Source organism: Zootoca vivipara, chromosome 2, assembly GCF_965207765.1.
Source record: "Zootoca vivipara chromosome 2, rZooViv2.hap1.1, whole genome shotgun sequence".
NCBI lineage: Eukaryota > Metazoa > Chordata > Lepidosauria > Squamata > Lacertidae > Zootoca > Zootoca vivipara.
Genome location: NC_142584.1, coordinates 73,549,972 through 73,572,979, shown reverse-complemented (window position 1 = coordinate 73,572,979; position 23,008 = coordinate 73,549,972). Strand labels below are relative to the sequence as shown.

General features: G+C 44.4%; 1 protein-coding gene and 1 long non-coding RNA gene across 2 annotated transcripts in view; one reads left to right on the top strand and one right to left on the bottom strand.

Moving 5' to 3' along the window:
• The window catches only part of SHISA5 (shisa family member 5), a 36,804-nt gene extending 25,183 nt beyond the window's left edge, over positions 1 to 11,621 (bottom strand). Inside the window, exon 1 of the mRNA XM_035106181.3 lies at positions 11,483 to 11,621. Within this exon, the coding sequence (XP_034962072.1) occupies positions 11,483 to 11,552 (70 nt within the window). The 5' untranslated portion in view covers positions 11,553 to 11,621. The remainder of the gene's footprint in view (positions 1 to 11,482) is intronic.
• On the top strand, positions 11,517 to 18,347 carry LOC148686918 (uncharacterized). The gene is made up of 3 exons (XR_015948447.1): positions 11,517 to 11,955; positions 14,340 to 14,420; positions 17,740 to 18,347. It is a non-coding gene; the product is annotated as an uncharacterized LOC148686918 (long non-coding RNA).
• Positions 18,348 to 23,008: the final 4,661 nt, after the last annotated feature.

The following is a 23,008-nucleotide window of genomic DNA, read 5'->3' as shown; positions in this document are numbered from 1 at the left end:
AAAAAAGCCATATCATCAGTTTTTAAACATTGTGAGAAATAAAATCCCTTCCAAGGTCTCAGGCTGAAGTGGTACTTCTGGATAGTCCCAAAATATATTGGCCTGAAGAGCTCAACAAAATACGGCTATCTTATTTTATATATTTTTATATCACACTTCAATATAAATTCCTAGGGCAGAATTAAAGTACTGTACAGATAAAACAGATCCAAACAATTATTAAAAATGCACAAAACCTAAAAGGCGGCAAGATCTCAAAGGACAGATAAAAGGAACAAGCAGGTCTAAAATTACATCTCAAAGGTTCTGTCCTATGTCCAATACAGTATAACAAGTTAAGTGCCAGGCAGAATGCTCTGAACTTGAAGTGAGCACTTCATAATTAGGATGCAAGGACTGAAAAGGTCAACTAGTTTCTGGTGGCTTACCAAACTCGCCTCAGATGGTAGGGGCACCAACAGAAGGCTATCTGCATCTTGATGTACAGTGCCACCTGCCACCAAGGTCAAAGCCAGAATTTTGAATTGGGCCTGGAAATGGACAGGGAAGGCAACCCCAGTGAGTAACCCACTAACTGGACTTTGCAAACCATATGCAAAGACAACCTCAAACAGAGTGCATTGCATTAATCTAACCTTGAGATTACTAGAGCATGGTTAATTGAGGCCAGGTAAGATGTCTACAGGGGATGCGGGTGGCGCTGTGGGTTAAACCACAGAGCCTAGGGCTTGCCGATCAGAAGGTCAGTGGTTCGAATCCCCGCGACGGGGTGAGCTCCCATTACTCGGTCCCAGCTCCTGCCAACCTAGCAGTTCGAAAGCATGTCAAAGTGCAAGTAGATAAATAGGTACCGCTCTGGTGGGAAGGTAAACGGCATTTCCATGTGCTGCTCTGGTTCGCCAGAAGCAGCTTTGTCATGCTGGCCACATGACCTGGAAGCTGTACGCCGGTTCCCTTGGCCAATATCGTGAGATGAGCACCGCAACCCCAGAGTCGGTCACAACTGGACCTAATGGTCAGGGGTCCCTTTACCTTTAAGATGTCCACTGGTCCACAAGCCTTAGCTGGTACAAGAAACTCTATACTACAGAAGCAACCTATGCTTCTAATAACATAGATAGATCAAGGGCCATCCCACAATGTGAAAACCTTTTTCTTGGAGGAACTGGGACTGTTATCTCATCAAGCACAGGATGTGAGCACCAATTCTCTGGGCAGATAATACACTCACCCATGATACCTCTGTCTTCAGTTTATCGGCCTTCATCCAGTCTAATATCACAGCCGGACATAAACTGGGAAATTCAAGAGATTGAACCTCACAGCAAGATACTCAATATATTTACTTGGAAACATGCCAAACAGTAAAGAATCAGCCTTACTTTCTACTAAGTCTGTTCAGGATTGCAACATTAACCTCAAACTGAAAATAAATGTTCCCTCACTCCATTATTGTTGTGATAAGCAGGAGCTCTAAGCCTTCTGAAGGGTCCACCACTGCACATTGGTTTCTTCCTGCTTATTTCAAACTTAATTGAAATGAAACTCAAAAATAGATTTGCTTTCCACAAGTTGACACATATGATTAAACGCTGTAAAGCAAACTAGCAAGACAACTATAATTAGCAGTGTTTAATTCAAACCTACATCAGCTGCCAGTTATTTTCCAGGCTTAGTTGAACGCACTGATTATAATATTTAAAAGTATTCATGGCCTGGGAACTGCATATTCAAGGACCAAGTCAGACATCTATGTGTTTGTTTAACATGTATCTGTCAGTTTGAATATTCACAGGTGTGCAGGGGTGCATGGAGGACCGGGGCAAAACTATCCCCTCAACACCCTACTGCTTTGATTCCCTCCCCAGTCCAGCTCCAATACTGGAAGTGATCTTGCCGGGGGGGGGGTAGTGATTGCACTCCAATAAGTAAACAAAGCTTCCCACCCATACTGATAAGTGCATGTTTAACAAACACGTGCACATTTGGTTTGGCTGCCCCCCCCAATGTGCTGGCCTCCCCACTTCTGAAGTTTGTCTACTCTACTACAGCTCTAACTTTCTTCTAGAGAAGTCAAGAGCAGTGGCCAGCAGGCACAGAAACTTTGCAATATTGCCCCAATGATTTTGACTCCCTGAAGAAGGCTTTTCAGACTTCAAGGAGGGAGCCCATCCAAACAGTCATAGTTTGCCATTGATACTGAAGTAATCTGGGGTTTGATATCTATGGTTTTTAGGCTACTGTCCTTCACACAGTTGCCTGGCAGTAAGTCTTATTGCTTAATGATTTTTGTACTGATTGTGTTAGCTGCCCCAAACAGCTAATTATACCAAGGCCAGACATAAACATTTTATTATTTATTTACTGGTAGTTGTTTCCCATAGTGGGTACATGTGCTTTTATAACAACCTTCTGCCTGTTATAACAACCTTCAACAACCCTGCATTTCTAGAGATTGCGCCCATAGTGTTTGCATACTTTGGAGAGGACTCTAAATCCTTTATAAGGGCTAAAGTAGACATGACACTGAGGACACTTATCCCGCTGCGATCCCAATTATCAACCCACCAGGGGATGCTATTAGCATTTCTGAAAATTATATGTTGAATGCAAGCACATGCTTAACAAAATGTCTATTTAGCCTCTGAATTGAAGGCTTTGATCTGGTTCAGATAATCAAAATCTGGCCTGTTATCCTGGTCTGTTAAATGACATTAAGTCCCAAATGGGCCAGATTTTTGTACTTTGCTTTTACAACATCTTGTTGTTTCTCTGCACAAAAGTTGCTTTATACAGAGCAGGTGGGGGTGGGGGTACAGATCACTGGATTCCAACTATGAGTCCTAAGGAAATGCTGTCAATTTAAAGGAACAGACTGAAATACTGCATGGGCCAATGAGCTGCTATAGATCTGATAATCCATACAGAAAAATGCACTCAAAACACAATGGTGGCATCCTCAATTTTCTCCTAATTCCTCCTGACATTCAAAGGTCTCTTAATAAATTCTTAGTCTAATCCAGGCTGTTTTTCTTGTAGACCAGGAAGACAACACTGAACACTTAGGAGATGCTGCCTGCATGGAGGAAATAAAACTTGCTACTTTCCCCCCATTCCCCCTTTCTCAAGCTGCTGCCTTTTAACATACTTCCTGTACACGAGGAGGAAGGAACCAGACCACACCGCTGCTTTATTTCCTGTGCATTTGAAGATAAGGTACTTTTTAATCAAAGGTCTTCCTTGCTTGACTCTCAGAGCTGTGAAGGAGGGCTCACCCAGAATGCCTTTTGTGCCACAAGCTCCATGTTCGAATGTGGGGTTTGGGGGTCCAATATTTCACCACTGAATTAGAGAAAACGGCAATTGGGTTTTCCATGGAATGCCATTTGCTCTGATTCAGCATTAAAACGAGTGTCTTCCTGTGGAAAGTGCCAGGGCAAAATTTAAAGTGCTGCTTCGACACAGAGCTTTAAAACATGGTGCAAAAGGAAGTCTGGGTGAGCCTATAGTTGAAAACAACATAGGTACAATTATGCTAGACATGGAATTTCACATTAGATACAAGCTGATTAGAAAGTACTATAACATCTTGACTCTGTCCATTTCATGAAGAACCTGAGGCTCTAAAGATCTTTCTAAAGATTGCAGCCATGGGGAATAGGGCCATAACTCACTGGCTGAACACATGCCATGCAAGAGTTTCCAGGTTCAGTCCCAAGAATCTCCAGGTAGGGCTGGAAGAGATCCCCTGCCTGGAACTCTGGAGATCCACTGCTAGTCAGTGCCAGCAGTAGAGATGTGAAGGCCTGGAAAAAACCTGGAAAAATTCAGAAAAAAACCCGTTTTTTCCCTGAAGCCTTTTTTGTTTTTCTCCCCTGAAAAATTGGAAAAATAAAAAATAGATTATGTAATGTTTTATTTTAACATGATGAAGAACATATTTTAAGATAAAGGGTTTAAATATTTTATAAATCATTTTTTATAAATATGTATGGTATCAGATTATTCTGATTTCGGTGAGGACAAGCAAGTCCTACTGGTAGGTTACAAACTGAACTCTCCAATGCAAGAACAAGATACATTTATTCCTTTAGGAGGTGCTGTTGTCACCAGAAAAGAAAAAGGTTTCAGTTTTGTTTTTGCATACGTGTGGTATGCATTGGTTCTGTTCCTCTTCACTAGGCCGCAAAGCACTGGAAGAAAATATAGAGCAGGCATAGGCAACCTTGGCTCTCCAGATATTTTGGAACTACAACTCCCATGATCCCTGAACACTGTTAGCTAAGGATCATGGGAGTTGTAGTTCCAAAACATCTGGAGAGCCAAGGTTGCCTATGCCTGATATAGAGCCACAAAAAGGGCCTTAAAGTATATGTGTTGTTGTGGCAATCAGCATACCTGCCAAGTCTCCCGCAGAAAAATACGGGATCAGCAGCAGCAGCGGCACCGGAAGTTGTCTGGCGGCCATCTTGGGGGTGGCCGCATGGCGACGGCCATCTTAGGGGTGATACGACAGACCCTGTGGATGGGTGGGTGCCAAGTCTGGAAGCAGTGTTGTGTAGCCTGTAGGGGTTGCACTCACCCTGAAGCAACATATGCATGGTTCCGGGGTCTTGTTAGATCCACCACTGTCACAAGAGGTCCAGGTGACCTCAGCGGCTTTGAGCACCTATTACCAATTTTGCAAATGTTGGCATTACCAACTACTGTACAGCCATTCTTGGACAGGGATGATCTTGCTACATTGGCCCACACACATTGCTATCCTCGTGATTAGGCTACTGTAGTGCACTTCATGTGGGAATACAGTGGTTCAGAAGCTGCAGCTGGTGCAAAATGCATCTGCTACGGTGCTTAGTGGAACAAACAGTTTTTACACATATTACACAGGGCGTTCAAAATCTGCATTGCCTGATTACTAACTAGCAAGCCAACTTCAAGGTTTTGCCACTGCCATTTAAAGCTCTTGACTGCCTCCTGCAGTACAGATCCAGCTGAACTTTTAAGGTCTTCCAAGGAGACCCTACTGGCCATTCTGCAGCAGATTGTCACTGTCTCCATGGTAACACCCACCTTGGGCAATCTGTGAAGCAGAGATAGTAATGGCTTTTAAATGCCTCTTTAAGATGCACATGTTTACCCCCGCTCTTTCATAGGCTCTTACTCTTAATTATTATTTTTTGTACAGTTTTATCTGTGACATATGGTTGTGCACTATTTTTAGCTTGTATTAGTTTGGTTTTCAGGAAGTAGCATTTTTGTCAGTTTTATGTAAGCCACTTGGAGGTGTTATTGTATTAAGCGGTACAGAAATATAATAAATAAATAAATAAATAAATACATAAATATCCAACCAACCATTCAATGCAGGAGCACGGAAAATACTTCTCCACCAGCACTGCAATAGAAGGCCTTACACTATTGGTCCTCTAGCCATATAGTTAGGAGATCAGAAGTGAGTTGCAGGCTTACATGATACCCTCTCCTGTGGTTATTCCCTTTCCTTGATCATTATTAATATTGGGGTAGTGAATGTTATTTCTGTACTGATGTTAATCATGGTAAAGAGACCAGCACTGCTGCATTATGTACTAGCTACAGTAAAACTTTCAGATTAGGACTAAGGGAGGAGTGTCATGGGCCAGAGAGCATGCTGCACAACCAGTGGCATACAGTGTTTCTCCAAAAAAATAAGCCATACCCCGAAAATAAGCCATACCCCGAAAATAAGCCATAGTGATAGGCAGTTTAACCTTGTAGGTTAAACAGTACCATACTTCTCCTGAGCAGGGCTATGCCACATGCAGCTCCTCCAAAACAGAGAGAGGCTGGGAGGGGCAACGTGCCCAGCTGCAGCACACCCACCCCCTGGATCAAACCTGACTGAGGGTGGGAGGAGGCGCTCCGGGTGCGTGAGTTACAATGCGAGGCAAGCCGCATCCAGTTCCCTCTGTGCCCTGCCCCCCTCAAGGCATGCCCCAACCCCCAGCTTGTGTTTTGACACGCTCCATCACTGTGCACAACTGAACAGCCTTGTCATGCTCAAAGCCACATTTCTGCCCAATATTACAACTCCAACTTAGAAGTCCATCACAGTACTTGCAGTTATGAAGTATCTGGTTCAGGGGTCGGCAACCTAAGGCCCCTGGGCCACAAGCGGCCCACGGGGGTCATTTATCCAGCCCACGAGCCACCCTCGAACCGAGCTGCCCGCTCGGCGAGTCCCCACACGCTGCTCTAAACAGGCAGAGTGCAGCATGGGGACTCACTTTTGCGGCGCCAGAAATCGTGTCTGCATAAATGCAGGTGCCAGAAATCACACCTGCACAGACGCAGATGTTGGAAATCGCGTCTGCATAGATGCTGCAAATTGTGGAAGTGCACGAGTTCCGGTCCACAGAGGGATCTCCGCTAGAGTGAACCGGCCCAGGCAAGGTAAACCTTGCCGACCCCTGATCTGGTTACTTACACCATAGGTAAAGGTAAAGGGACCCCTGACCATTAGGTCCAGTTGTGACCGACTCTGGGGTTGCGGCGCGGCGCTCATCTCACGTTATTGGCCAAGGGAGCCAGCGTACAGCTTCCAGGTCATGTGGACAGCATGACAAAGCCGCTTCTGGTGAACCAGAGCAGCACACGGAAACTCTGTTTACCTTCCCGCTGGAGCGATACCTATTTATCTACTTGCACTTTGACGTGCTTTCGAACTGCAGGAGCTGGGACCGAGCAACGGGAACTCACCCCGTTGCGGGGATTCGAACCGCCAACCTTCTGATCGGCAAGCCCTAGGCTCTGTGGTTTAACCCACAGCGCCACCTGCGTCATACAAAAGATCAAATAGGCTGCTCAGGATAGTTACATGGGTGTTGATGAACACTCCTTTATCAACTGAAGGTATCTTTTCACAGTGAAATGATCTCATATCACTCATGCAGTTTTAATCTCTAGGTGCGTAGTTGTATTGGAAGGAAAGGGAGGCCTTTCACTCCCTTCTATACTGAACGGTGGCCACTCTCTAGGTTACAGGCTGTTCAGAACTCTGAATGGATATGCCAGGGATTGAACCCTACATTGAACCTATGCTCTATGCCCCTGAGCTACAGCCATTCCCTCTAGAACCACTTTTCACAGCCTCACAAATGTAAGGCTTAAAATGTAGAAGTCGTCCCACACAAAGGAAAATTATATATTAAGAATTAGACAGTGTTGCCGCAGATACAGGCTCAGAGGCCTGTGACATTAAATGGCTTCAAGAATGGTCTCAGAAAAAATGTAAAAATGATTCCAGTATGCAGCCAAGGTCAAAGATTAGTGACGTCTGAAAGGCTACAAACTTTGCAAGTTTTACAGCCAAGGTTATGCACTACAAAGCACAGTCATATAAAGACAGTCTTGCAACCTTGGAGTTGACATGATACAAGTTTTCATTCCTGAAACAGATAAAAAAACTGCAAGCTCTTTTAATTAGGGGTGTGTGCAAGCAAAGGTAGCACAAATAAACAGTGGGGGAAATTAAATGTAATACTAAGCATATTGCTTCATTAGCACAAACAAACTGCCCTGTCCTATCCCAAACCCCACCCTGTTCCAGTGGTTCTCTAGTCTAGACCCTCCACTAAGTCAATTTAGGAGGGGAAGGGGGGAAGCCCCATTGAGCTAATGGAAGTCCTGGTGCAATGAAGCTGCTACATAACTAACCTAGGTTCATTCACTTCTTTGGGCCTCTGTGAGGAATAGGTTGACTACAACCCAGTACTGTATTTACCATTTGCAGACAGAATCTAGGTCGATGAATAACTGGACTAATATACACACTGGGTTATACATGACTGCTAAACAGGACTTTCACTGTATGCACACACCATGGTACTTATGATATTACAAATTTAATATGAATAAATAAGCCTTTAATTTTGAATGACAAACCACCAGTTTTTTCTCTAATGGCCAATGAGACTAGAGAAACATACTTGAGTACTTCCTTGTGCTGAATGTTCGGTTGTCCCTCCCCTTTTTAGCGGTTAACAACTTAATTTGTTAAAAAGAGCACCTGTTTCTTTCAGATATCATTTGCAAAATGTTCTGCTCAGCTACAAACAATGCACTAGTTCAAGAAGTATAGAGCAGAAGACAGCAGCATTAAATGTATATTTATTTAGTAGCAGCAGTGTGCAAAAAAGCAAAATAAATGTATGTCCCTTCTAGAAAATATTGTTTTGCGTTAATACTTGGATTCCTTTAAGGGAATCTTTAAGGGAAGAGAATGTTCTTTATCTTGACTTTTGCATTATTTACAGTGCACTTGAATACACTGTGCAATGCGACTTGCCTCCAGGTAAATGAATACAGAATTATGGCCTTAGTCCATCCTGCTATATCTACTGACAAATATTTTTGCTTTTTCTATTTAGTAGCATAATATTATCTGAGAATTGTAAAAGTTTTCAGCCTCTCTCTCTACTTCCACAGGAAAGTTACTCCATGTTCTAATGTTCCCACAAATCAAACACGCTTCCTTATATATAGCTGTTATTTTCTCTCCATTTGATAGCTTTCTAATGTTTATTTTTCTGTGGTGAGTTATTGCTTAACTTTTATCCTAAGCTGCCTTAAGCACTTTAAAAAAAACCACACACACAGAGAGAGAAACACAGACTATAAATCTTTTAAATACAAATACCTTTGTTGCTGTAACTGTTTTCATGCCCTTCACTATCAACACTTTTTAAAATTGTTTTTATTAAATATTTTTTATTAAATACCGTATTTTCTTGGGTTACAAAAGTACACACACCATCTCTGTTTTCATATCTTAGACCCTGGTTTTGATTTGTTCAAACACCAGCAACTACTCCTTAAGCCCTTAGGCATCAGTCTCAGGTTTAAAGTGTGTATTTGCCCCTGCAGCAAAAGTCCATGGCAACCTTTTAAACAAAAACAAAGTTCTTCCTTTTATGCTGTGTTCCCTCAACCCCACTTCTGCACAAGCTCATCAACTGCTCCTTTCAGAGCCTCAATTCTTCTATAATGGAAATTTCCTGTGTTATAAAAAGCTGTGTTGGGAACAACAGTAAATCATGGATGGGGAAGCATATGAGAAAAGTGGGAGGTGCTCCATCAAATGTGCTGGGAAAGCGAGAAAGGGTGGCTTCCCACTCTCATGGGCACCACAAAGGCACAAAGCAGAAAATCCCACTTTGCAGCTTCTTTCAATCTTTTCCATGAAAACCTCAGTTAATCTTCATGGGCATCTAATCTCCTGTGCCTTCACACCCCACCTTCTAAAACACAAACAAACAAACAAACAAACAAACAAACCCTTTGCTCACAGAGCAGCTTTACAGCCTAGATTGGCATATGTACATCATATGAAGTAGCATATGTAACATGTGTCCATGCCATTCTTCATCTCAAAACTGCAACAAAGCCCATGGATGTTTAACTACTGTATGGCCACATCTGCCACCCTTTTCTCTTCCTTCCCTCTGTTATCTGCACAGCAAAATGTTTAGCACAGGCCTCCATTATTTGGGGCTCTGGTGAGCTGAATGCAGGCCCCCAACCATGGCCCTGAGACTCGCCAGGTGCTCACCAACTCCCTTGCTTTTGCTGTTCCTGACAACCAAAGTCCGTTGGTTTTAGTGGGAGGGTGTGTATGGTAGAGCTGGAAAACATTTGGCCTTTGAGGTGTAGCTGAACTGCAAGTCCCATCATTCCTGACCATTAAGCATGATGGCTAGGGCTGATGGGGATTGGAGTCCAAAAGCATCTGGAAGGCCAAAGGTTCCCCAGCCCTGTTTTATGGCAAAGGCAGACAGATGGTGACACCAGAAATGCAAAGCCTGGCCCCTCAGGAAGGCCTTTGGGGGCTAACAAGGCACAGCATGCTTTGACTTATACCAATTATACTTTGGGTTGTACTATGTGTGCTTTCTTTGTGTAGTAGTAGTTATACAAAAAAGCAGGAAGTTTACTGAGCCCCTGATCGGCTGTGTTTAGCTTAGGACCATAAGTTACGCATTTCTGCTTTAGCTTTTAAGTGCCTCTAGCCAAATACATTCATCTCCCTTTTACTGGAAGTCACCATGTACATTGGTACCTGTTGTTCATCTTCTTTACACTGCCTAAATTTAGAGTCGAAACAAAATTAAAAAAATTCCTTCCAGCAGCACCTTAGAGACCAACTAAGTTTAGAGTGTAACTTTAAGCAACTGAAGAAGAAGAAGAAATGTTTCCTCTTCCTCTTCTATAATAGCCTTTTGTGAACCATTCTAGTCTAACCTTGCCTGCCTCACCATTGTTGCCCAAGTCCCCTCTACGCCATTCCTAGGATTTCAGTTGCCTGCTTCAAAATCTAATTCTACTGCACCTCTCCTAGCAAGGGCAATACAGTGACATACAGCAAATTACTTTGGTCTCAGTACTGGAACACAAAAGCCTCCTACCTCCAACACATAGCTGTCAAGTTTTCCCTTTTCTCACGAGGAAGCCTATTCAGCATAAGGGAGTTTCCCTTTAAAAAAGGGAGAACTTGACAGCTATGCTCCAACATTTGTGTCTTGCCCTCCCCATTTTATAGGCTTGGGACAGAGCAGGGAGCAGAGATTCTTTTACTTCCAACGCTTACCGGTAGTTTATATTATCCCCCAGATAGCTCTAAGCCAGAGTGGAATGGGCGGTTTTCAAACAAACAAAACAAACAAACAAACACCATTTGTCTAAAACTACTGCTAATGTTCAGACCTTAGTTGTCTTTTATTTATGACAAGAAGTCTTATTTAAATTATAAAGATCTTGAGGTGCAGACAGGCAATTCTAAAACGCAGCAGACCTAGTCGTAGACAATCGGGTGTTAACCTCTCCCCCCCCCCCCCGCACGCGCCAGTCTGGGAACGAAAAAAGCGGGTTTTGGTGAGGCCGATGGCAGTGACAGTTGAGAACAAGCTCACAAAAGAGGCCTCGGAGGTTTTAAGAAAACAAAAACCGGGAGATTCAGACACATACACGCATGATGAGCCACGAGTGGGGCCTCGGCGAAGCCCGAACCAACTGAAAACGCCCCTTAATCAAACATGAGAAAGAAAACATGTCTCTGTGTGGCAGAGGGAGCGTCAGTTTCTTCCTCCCCTCGACAGCCCTGGGTGTCTGCTCCATGCACCCCCTTTCTGAGAAGCCTGAGAAGCCTTACTTAGCTCCCCCTCCCCTCGCCATCCACAGCGGATGCGCAGAGCACCGCCGAATCGCCACCAGCTGGTTCTTGATCCCTGAAATGCAGAGCCGGCCACTTCTGCACCTCCCCGCTGCTGACGCCTTAGCTCTCCTTCGGAGGAACTTCTCCCGGGGCAGCCCGCCGCTCCTCGTCCCTTCTTCCCTTCCCACCATTGTTGACGGAAGGCAGGCAGGCAGGCAGCCAGTCAGCCCTCCCCCCCCCTCCTCCAGGGTCTCAGCGAAGTCCCCCTCAACTTCGCAACGCGTCACTCACCGCCAGGCAGCAGGAGAAAGAGCGCCAGTAAGGCATAGGAGGTCAGGAAAGGGCTCCGGGCGCAGGCCATCCTCCTCCTCCTCCCCTCAGTCAGCCAGCGAGCAGCAGCCACCGACCCACCGGGACGACTCCGCGCCTCACAAATGAGTGGCTCGCGTTGCCCGAAAGCGAAGAGCCGCGGCCACGCCTCCTCCCGCCCCCCTCCTGCTGCTTTTGCTCCAGTTGTCCCTGCGAACGCCTGAGCGAAATGGGAGTTCTGCTGGCACCTCCCCCCCTTGCTTCTGCTTCAGGGCTGGCTCTGCCCTACGAGGCGGTAGTTTCCCCGGGGGCCAAGAAAGAAGAAGCCCCAGAGCATGTGAAGAGCCTCTCCGTCCCTCCCAGCGGCGCCCAATTTACAGCTGTGTTCCCACCCCTCTGAGATTAACAGTACTATTCTGTGCCTGCTTCCCGGGAAGGAAGCCCCACTGTGTTCGGTGAGATTTACTCCCGTGTATAGCGGGAGGGGGGGCAGGTAACCTGTCGGCCTCCAGATGTTGCCCTTCATCCTTGCCCATCATCCCTGACCACTGCTGTCTGGGGCTGTGATGGAAGCCGAAGTTCAAGAACACAGGTTCTCCATACCTGCTGTGTAGGACTGCAACCTAAAAGTCCCAATATCCAGGTCTGACAACGAACTTCTTCCTTACAACCCGTTGTGGGTTTTTGTTTGTTTGTTTGTTTTAAATAAAGGAAATCAATTACTGGAGCTCCCAGGGCTGAGACCTGCCTTGGAAGGAATGTCCTAGGGCCAGAATGTTCTGCTCCTTAATCCCAGTTTGTGCAGGATGTCTGTAACTGACCAATGGCAAGAAATCATTCTTCATGTGGTGGGGTGGAAATAATTTTTGTTGTTCTTGTTGTTCTTGTTATGTACTACTTTATTGCTATCCCACTTGTGTTGGGGCCCCCAAGTTTCAACCAGTCAGTTTACAACCAACCTTTAGTGTGGACGTTGGAACAGGAATACTGTAGAAGAAGTAACACTGACAAGAAGGCATCATGTTTAGCCCTTCTGAAGCCCACATTTGATTCAAAGCTGTACGATGATTCTGGATCCTATCACATAACCCCTTTTCTTGGGCACACACAGAAACCACAGGTGATCAGGTATCACATCAGCATCTTGGACAAGCAAATAGGGACCTGGGGCTAAAAATGATATTGGCAAGTGCTAGCAGGCAAAGGAGGTAACTAGGACACATTGGTTCCCAAACTTTCTCCCCTATTGGCTGCTTTTAAATTGTTGAGGATCTTGGTGAACTACTGCCTGTTGTAGCAATTGTAATATGCTGTGCAAGATGGTGGATGATGGTGGATGATTATTAATTGTATTTTTGGAGCTCTTATTTCTTAGAATGTATTTTATTCTACTGAAATATGAATTCCTTAGAATTCAATGTGTGCTTAATTTATGCAGGTTGCTTGCAGGTTCTCTCAAAATAAAGCGGTGCAATACGTTCCTGTTGGTATGGAGAACAGGATGTTGGCTCTCAATGGATGGCCTTTGGAGGATGAGGAAATGGCCTGTCCCGGTTCTCTGGGCTTATGCTTTCCTTCCCCTTCTTGGTCATCAAGAAGTGTTTGCAAAGAAATGGCAGTTTGGAGAAAGGCAAACCAAGAATAGACAGAAAGCAACTTTAATGGAGAGAGTAATCTATTCATCAGTTGTATGATTAACTGATTACAGTTTATTTAATGGCTTGCAGCGCTGGATATAATCCTACGTTACACATGGGCAGAGCAATTAAAAAGGAGTGTGGCTCCTAACCTCCCCCTTTCTGATGTTTCTTTCCTTAAACAAAGTTTTATTGCCAGCAGGAAAGATATAAACTAGGCCGGCTTCAGGGCTGGTGTTGAGGTGTGTCCTTCATTCCAAGCTGTGTGTTGGGGAAGTGGCATGCTCCTGCAGCACATCCTTTTCGGTGAGTCAGAGGGGCAGCCTCCTGGTGCAGTGTTTCCCAACCTTGTGCCTCCAGCTGTTTTTGGACTACAACTCCCATCATCCCTAGCTAGCAAGACCAGTGGTCAGGAATGATGGGAATTGTAGTCACAAAACATCTGGAGGCACAAGGTTAGGAAACACTGTCCTGATAGATGAAGCATAAGACATTGAGTCTCTCTCTTTCAGGATGGGCCTCACTGTCCACAGAAAGGGAGGCCCAAAGGATCTTCTGGTCCCTGTGATCCTTCCCAGGGACTACAGCCTAACCCATTTAACTATGTCTTTCTTATTTCTGTAAATGTGTAGAAGTTGGTAGGATTCCACAACAATTATCAGAATGAAAGATGCCATGGTCTCTTGGAGGTTCTGCCAGATGATGGCCATTTTGTTTGGAAATGCAGCACCTCCCCCCCCCTTTTTCCATGTGGAAAACTAATTACCGTAGCTATTTATTGTTCGTTGGAATTGTTTCCTTTTTCAGCATGAGCTTCTATGCTAGCAAAATGACATTTGTGGCAGGATGCCACATTTCCTAGCCTTGTTACTACATGCTAAACTTAAGAATATATTGCTGCATTTCCTCCTTTGTTCCCTCACAATAAATTGCACACTGCTGCAGGCCACTCCTCCTCATTACCAAAGAGAAGCAGAAACGGAATTGCAATGCCAGTGGGAGAAGTTTACAATAAATAAAAACTTTGCAGTGAGGAAACGGATGGTGACATTTCCTTCATGTGACCACTTTCACACTCTCTCTTTGTACATCTAGTCTAGCAGTGGTGATGCCTATGTAGGTGTGGACTCTGAGAAATTTTTATTGCAGGTCCACCTTTCCATTACTTCTCGATGGATAGACCTGCTGTCTTTTTTTTACAGGTAGACCTGGCATCCAGACAACTCTGCTGGAGTCCTCAGTTCTTTCATCCCACCCAGCATTCAACTGAGCTTCTGCTGCAAGTAACTTCACAGCAACCCCCCAACACACTGCATTTCCATGAAACAACCCAACCCAGCAGGATAACAACAATGGAATACACTTCATGGTTGCCAAGCACTATTCAAGTCCCACCCCCCACCCCGCCCCGCCGCCCTTCACATAGCAAAATATGTTACTGTTCAGGATCCATGATCCCTCAACCACAGATCCACCACCTACAATATGATATAACAATGATGGGCTTTGTATATGATTTTGGTAATAGCAGAGCACCATATTTTTTTCGCTCCATAAGACGCATGTGACCATAAGACACACTTAGTTTTCAGAGGAGGAAATGGGGAAAGCCCTGGTTTTTTTGGGGGGGGGTCAGCTCACAGTTGTGCAGCTTCTTTTGCAAAGAGGAAAAGCCCCATTTTTTTAAAGGATCAGCTCAAAGTTGTTGAGTTTACTTTGCAAAGGAAAAAACCCTGTTCAACTCACAGTTCTGCAGCTTCTGATAATCTAATCAGCCAGATAATCCAATCAGCCAGTCACATGTTGCTGGGGAAACAAACAGCCTCCCTCTGCAGAACATTCAACAATGGAGGCCTGGGCAAGGGGCCAGGCCGGAAGGGAGCTAGTGTCCCTTATCTCCCTCCCTGATCTCTTGCAATCAGCTGCTGAGTGGCTTCCTCTTTCCCTCTTGTTAGCCTTTAGCTCTTTCTAAAAAAAAAAAAAGCAGGATCTGCTTTTCGCCCCTGGGCAATTCGGCTCCAGGGACCATGCATTCGCTCCATAAGACGCACAGACATTTCCCCTTACTTCATAGGAGGAAAAAAGTGTGTCTTATGGAGCGAAAAATACGGTAACTTTTTAATGCTACAATTTTATTTAATATGTGAAATAAGTAGGAAAGATTAAAACTCTTGGTTTTGGCGCTGCCTTTTTGTTTATGAACTGAAACACTTCTGCCCAGTCACAGCTAGCTAAACTCCTGGGCACTTGAATGGTTTTCTATGGGGCAGCAATCACTTCTTCAGGAGGGAAGATTAGCATAAAAGATTATAAACCAAACTGAAAAGTCTCTTCGGTAGAGACAATGGGCGTTTCAACTCTGGGCTTCAGCTTCATTAACATGTGATCTGCTTTCCTGTTGTTGTTGTTGTTTAGTCGTTTAGTCGTGTCCGACTCTTCGTGACCCCATGGACCATAGCACGCCAGGCACTCCTGTCTTGCACTGCCTCCCGCAGTTTGGTCAAACTCATGTTCGTAGCTTCGAGAACACTGTCCAACCATCTCGTCCTCTGTCGTCCCCTTCTCCTAGTGCCCTCCATCTTTCCCAACATCAGGGTCTTTTCCAAGGATTCTTCTCTTCTCATGAGGTGGCCAAAGTATTGGAGCCTCAGCTTCACGATCTGTCCTTCCAGGGAGCACTCAGGGCTGATTTCCTTAAGAATGGATAGGTTTGATCTTCTAGCAGTCCATGGGACTCTCAAGAGTCTCCTCCAGCACCATAATTCAAAAGCATCAATTCTTCGACGATCAGCCTTCTTTATGGTCCAGCTCTCACTTCCATACATCACTACTGGGAAAACCATAGCTTTAACTATACGGACCTTTGTCGGCAAAGTGATGTCTCTGCTTTTTAAGATGCTGTCTAGGTTTGTCATTGCTTTTCTCCCAAGAAGCAGGCGTCTTTTAATTTCGTGACTGCTGTCACCATCTGCAGTGATCAAGGAGCCCAAGAAAGTAAAATCTCTCACTGCCTCCATTTCTTCCCCTTCTATTTGCCAGGAGGTGATGGGACCAGTGGCCATGATCTTGGTTTTTTTGATGTTGAGCTTCAGACCATATTTTGCGCTCTCCTCTTTCACCCTCATTAAAAGGTTCTTTAATTCCTCCTCGCTTTCTGCCATCAAGGTTGTGTCATCTGCATATCTGAGGTTGTTGATATTTCTTCCGGCAATCTTAATTCCGGCTTGGGATTCATCTAGTCCAGCCTTTCGCATGATGAATTCTGCATATAAGTTAAATAAGCAGGGAGACAATATACAACCTTGTCGTACTCCTTTCCCAATTTTGAACCAATCAGTTGTTCCATATCCAGTTCTAACTGTAGCTTCTTGTCCCACATAGAGATTTCTCAGGAGACAGATGAGGTGATCAGGCACTCCCATTTCTTTAAGAACTTGCCATAGTTTGCTGTGGTCGACACAGTCGAAGGCTTTTGCATAGTCAATGAAGCAGAAGTAGACGTTTTTCTGGAACTCTCTAGCTTTCTCCATAATCCAGCGCATGTTTGCTATTTGGTCTCTGGTTCCTCTGCCCTTTCGAAATCCAGCTTGCACTTCTGGGAGTTCTCGGTCCACATACTGCCTAAGCCTGCCTTGTAGAATTTTAAGCATAACCTTGCTAGCGTGTGAAATGAGCGCAATTGTGCGGTAGTTGGAGCATTCTTTGGCACTGCCCTTCTTTGGAATTGGGATGTAGACTGATCTTCTCCAATCCTCTGGCCATTGCTGAGTTTTCCAAACTTGCTGGCATATTGGGTGTAGCACCTTAACAGCATCATCTTTTAAAATTTTAAATAGTTCAGCTGCTTTCCTAAATGTCAATAATTGCTATGACTCATTTATTGTCTGGAAACACTGAGAAGTGCGATCAGGCTAGTTTTTCACGAAAGGAATGAGGAGATTCGTGTCTGTTCCCTTTGCTCCTCCTTTCTACAAATAGTAGAAAAATTCCTTACAAATGCTAGATACCCAAATGAGCCATAATATGCAGGTTCCCAGTTTGTTTGGTTTTTAAAAGGAATTGCATTGCTGCTTTTTGTAGATTGGGATGGGGAACCAACATGCACACATGCAGCAGGGCGGGATCTTCCCCACCCTGGGTTGCAAAGTGTAGTGCCTGAACACTACTTTTTTCCTGCCACTGGGTTGAGAAAGGGTGTTGATTATTCAAGGCAACTATTGCTCCCTCACACTATGCACACACCTGACATCCTTAAAAGAATCTGGGAACTAGTTTGTTAAGGGTGCTGGGAATCTTAGCTATGTGAGGGGTAAACTACAGTTCTGAGGTTTATTTCAGGGCAGTCATGTCCTTTAAATGCATGGTGTGAGCACAACCTTCAAATATGGCTATGTATGTGTAGCAAGGGAGGCAATTTGTTGCTCTAAAATGCAAGCTTCTCTTCTTCATCAGGAATGATAACCCATATGCAGGAGGAGATGATTGGAAGAGGGGAAATTATCCAGTGGCCAGTCTTGAAAGTTGTTATTTTGTTATATAAAATTAATTAAGAAGATAGAATCATTAAGGGTATTATATCTGATATAATGTTCTCTGATACAGTGTTCTCGAAGCTGCGAACATGAGTTTGACCAAACTGCGGGAGGCAGTGGAAGACAGGAGTGCCTGGCGTGCTATGGTCCATGGGGTCACGAAGAGTCGGACACGACTAAACGACTAAACAACAACAAATCTGATAGCTCCTCTATTTAATTGTGAACTTGACCAAAGAAATAAAGGCGAGTAACTCTGCTGCCCTGTAAAAATAATGTTAAAGCTTCAAATATAATTCATTCTATTTGATTAACATGATAACTATTTTTCAAGCAGCAGTCAAAGAACGTGTTGGAGATAATTAACAGATGCCTGCTGGCCTGGAAATTAAAAAACAAGGAATGACTCACTGTAAACTAAACGGCTTTCCTTTTTCCAAGCCCAGAAGTCAAAGCTTCATTTGTAGTTCTACCAAGCCCCTCCTTTCTACCACAACCTACTGCCTTCCCCCTGTGGTTATTTTTCTAGCCTGTTTCCCCAAGTTGAGAAACAACGTACGGTACATGCCAGCAGTGATTCATTTCGCAATTGGTAAAACTATGAAGAAGCAAATGAAGAACCATAATGTAACATTATGCTGCTCTAAATGTGTTGTAAACATCTTTTTGCTTACTGCCTATATCTCTTTGGTTGATTCATTTTTTCTTTTTAGTGATGAGGCTCCCTCCCCAAGTTTATATTGGGAGGTGTCCAAAACTCCCCTATGTTATTTTTCCATTGAAAATCACCCACTTAAAATTGGTTATTTGCTGCAATTTTAAAAAGAATTGGGTCAGAAAAGAACCCACCACCACACAGCACAGTCCCAGTAGGGACCAGGGCTCCCCCCAGCTGCTCTTTGTAAGCAAAGAAATTTGTCCAGTCGCAAAGACATGATTCAAAAGTAGTCACATCTAGCTTGACCCTCGCATATCAGCATATCAAGGCTTCCTTAGTTCTCAGATCTGCCTTGTTCCGTTTCAGATTCACATAGTAGAAAACAAAATCCTAGAACAGAGAAACAGTATCGAGTCAGAGAATACTATCCCTTCCTCCTTGACATTTTGATTTTCTGTGTGCATGAAATTCTTATGTCTTAAATACAGTGGAACCTCGGTTTATGAACACCTCGGTTTATGAATTTTCGGTTTATGAACACTGCGGACCCATCTGGAACGGATTAATTCATTTTCCATTACTTTCAATGGGAAAGTTCGCTCCAGTTTATGAACGCTTCAGTTTATGAACAGACTTCCGGAACCAATTACACCCATGCTTCAGTTTATGAACGCTTCAGTTTAAGTACTCCGCGGACCCATCTGGAACGGATTAATCCACTTTCCATTACTTTCAATGGGAAAGTTCGCTTCAGTTTATGAACGCTTCAGTTTATGAACAGACTTCCGGAACCAATTGTGTTCATAAACCGAGGTACCACTGTAAATCAAATCATGGGAGTCTGGAGTCTGAAGTAGTACAACCAGAAAATAGGTTTACCGTCTCATCTGCTGTTTCTCAGAAAAAGGCCTAAAGTCAGGCATCCCCAAACTTCGGCCCTCCAGATGTTTTGGACTACAATTCCCATCATCCCTGACCACTGGTCCTGTTAGCTAGGGATCATGGGAGTTGTAGGCCAAAACATCTGGAGGGCCGCAGTTTGGGGATGCCTGGCCTAAAGCCGTAGCAGAAGCACTGCTATAAAACAAAGGTAGGAAACATCAGGCCTGAGGGCCAGATTCAGCCTTCCAGGCCTCTCCACCTGGCCCTTGGGGGGGGGGGGCTTCCCAGGCAACACCTCTTCCCAGTTCATATCCACCACCATTAGCCTACATCCTGCAGTGGTCCTGCTGCACACCCTCCTTTTGTGCTTTTGCCTGTCTGGAATTGGCCTGAGCTGTGATAATACCTCTTGTGTGGGGTATGTGGCTGCTTACAGGGGTCAGCAAACTTTTTCAGCAGGGGGCCGGTCCACTGTCCCTCAGACCTTGTGGGGGGGCCTGACTATATATATATATATATATATATATATATATATATATATATATATATATATGGGGGGAATGAACGAATTCCTATGCCCCACAAATAACCCAGAGATGCATTTTAAATAAAAGCACACATTCTACTCCTGTAAAAACACGCTGATTCCTGGACTGTCCACAGGCTGTATTTAGAAGGCGATTGGGCCGGATCTGGCCCCCAGGCCTTAGTTTGCCTACCCATGGCTTCTAGAAACCTCAAGTATTAATGTACAAAGGTAAATGTTACACTGGTTGCTCCACCCACCACTGGCATGAGGTCCCCAGAAGGTTGCCCATGATGGAATGCAGCCTTCAGGCTCCAAAATGTCCCCCATCAGTGATATATAAGCCTTTCCTACATCATAGAATCAGCAGGAAAGATCCCACACCAATGAATAAATCCTATAGGGAGGGAGGAATTCAACACCACACTGTTACAAACATTCTGCTAGCACAAGTGCTTCTGCTCTCCAGACAGAACAGTCTTCCCCCTTGTGCTGTTCTGTGGGGTTCTCCGAGCCACTATCACCCTGACACAATTTAGCAGGGTGTATGAGAGGAGGAAAGCCCTATTCCCATAGTGGAAGTCCTTCTATTAGTGGGACCTGTGGACACGGGTGGCGCTGTGGTCTAAACCACTGAGCCTCTTGGGCTTGCTGATCAGAAGGTTGGCAGTTTGACGACCACGCAACAGGTTGAGTATCCATTGCTCTGTCCCAGCTTCTGCCAACCTAGCAGTTCAAAAGCATACCAGTGCAAGTAGATAAATAGGTGCCACTGTGGTGGGAAGGTAAATGGAGTTTCTGGGAGCTCTGGCATTTGTCACTGTCCTCCGTGCGCCAGAAGTGGTTTAGTTCTGCTGGCCACATGACCCAGAAAGCTGTCTGTGGACAAACGCTGGTTGCCTTGGCCTGAAAAGCGAGATGAGTGCTGCACCCCATAGTCACCTTTGACTGGACTTAACCATCCAGAGGTCCTTTACCTTTACTAGCAGGACCAGTTAGTTCAGGCACCCCCAAACTTCGGCCCTCCAAATGTTTTGGACTACAATTCCCATCATCCCGGACCACTGGTCCTGTTAGCTAGGTATCATGGGAGTTGTAGGCCAAAACATCTGGAGGGACGCAGTTTGGGGATGCCTGAGTTAGTTGAATCCAGGCCAGGATTCATGAATGGTGAAACATCACTCTTATTGCAGAGAAGCAAAACTCTGCACTTGATGACAGTGTTGTAGTTAAGATTCCACCTGCTTAGCTAACTTCTCTATGCTAGGAGTGTAACCACATACGTTAAATATTTTTAATACTTTTCAATTCTTTTAATTAAGTTTTTATTCTATTTCATCATCATCATCATTCTTTCTTCAACTGTAAGTCAGAAAAGATACATTTCTCAGTACAAAGTTAAAACATCTAAGACACCTAAAAACTAAAATAAAACACGGGCAGCACTAACAAAGGCTATACAGATAAACCCGCATCAATGCAGTTGATTTTACTCTTACGACGCTTGAGGGCTAGGAAGAGAAAATTGGACACCAAGAAAGCTGTTTTCCCAGTGGGATTATTCAACAAATGTACAACCTGACTTTCTCTGGATAGACAGCTAAGCTGAGATAGGCATGGGGCTATGAGACATTGTCTTAAATCTACATAGAAAGGGCAACTCAGGAGGATTGAAAATCATCCTTCAATATCAAGGGGGCCAAACCCACGGGTTTAAAGCATAGCTTAAGCCATAGCCAAAGCTTCGCTTTCAGGGCCATGTACCGAAAAGCTTGGCAGCCAGCCTCTAATCGCATGACCGCACCCGCTACAGAAGAGGGGATTCTACTTTAAATTGTACTGTTTCAACATGTTGATGCTTGCAACCCTAGGCTCCTTTGGAATAACCTAATTAGTAATAATAACAACAAATGGTACATGTAAATGTCTGCTACTGATGCATTTTTTAAATGAAAGGGAATTTAAATGGAGCAGCAGCAGCAGCAGGATGTATAGCCCTTCCTCTTCTGACAGCTGTTCTTCTTTTTAACTGCTCCAGCAAAGTGACTTTCCCCTTGCGAGCTTAAAAAAGTCATGTTATTATCTCTCCCCTGCCCAGATAGGTCACTGTTTTGTTGCCATTGCTCTGATTGTAGATGTTTTGTTCACCCTTAAATTTATATTGGCAACTTACACAGAAATGCATAGCTTACTTTGTAGCATCCTGTGTTAAATATCTTGTATACACTCCTCAGCTGCTGCTTTTATAAGCTTACTGAGCATGACCCATCTTACCTGATTAAATAAGCCCCACCTGCAGCCTAGCAAACCCTGCCAATTTCCTCTTGGCTGCTTTTGGTGCTTGCGGAATTGCTTCACAAGCCTCCTTCCTTCTGGCTGCCTCCTCACTGTTTAGTGGCACTGCCTTTATTCACCAAACAGTGTAAGGGATTCAAGACTGCCAACTAACAGGGAGGTGGGGACCCTGGATGGAACTGCTGTTGTGCAATTAACAGCAGCAACATTTGCAGAGATCATCAAGCAAAACTGGAGCATCATCACCTGTTGTTGATATTTAATGCTCTTAAAGCTGAAGGAGCTGGGGGGGGGAGAGACTTAGCAACCCCAAGATCTAACCTAGAATATAGTGGCTTATTCCCACTTTGTAGGGTGAGCAGAATAGATAGAAGATGCAAGGAAGAAGAAGGGTTATATATCTTTAAAACACCTGGTGCAGAGCAATAGCCATCACAAACCTCCAGATGTGACTGGGTTACAACTCTCATCAACCTCAACCATAAAGGCTGATTGTCAGGGACGATGGGAGCTGGAGCTTAACAACATCTGGAGGGCACCATGTTGGATATGCTTGGTGTACAAGATGGACTTTTGGCAGGTGCAGCTTTGCTTTCTTTGCAGAACAAGCTGCACCAGTAGGGTTGCCAGGCTCAATAGTGGACAGGACTTCTGTGCCTTTAATTGCCCTGCTCTCTTTTGAGTCTGGAAACCTTAAAGAGAAACCAGCAAACCCTTTGTTTAATTTCCAAGCAAAGGGTCTGCTGGTTTCTCTTTAAGGTTTCCAGACTCAAAAGAGAGCAGGGCAATTAAAAATAAATGGGTATGTTTATGGCCACATTTTCATACTAGGCACCGTTCAAGCATACAGGTATAGGATTGCTGGGGGGACAGGCGGGGAGATGGTATTCCTGTACCTGTAACAGCAGGGTGATAAGCAGCAATTAAGCAATTAATTACAGCATGTAGATGCATTTTCTGTACCGCAGGCTGAAAGAA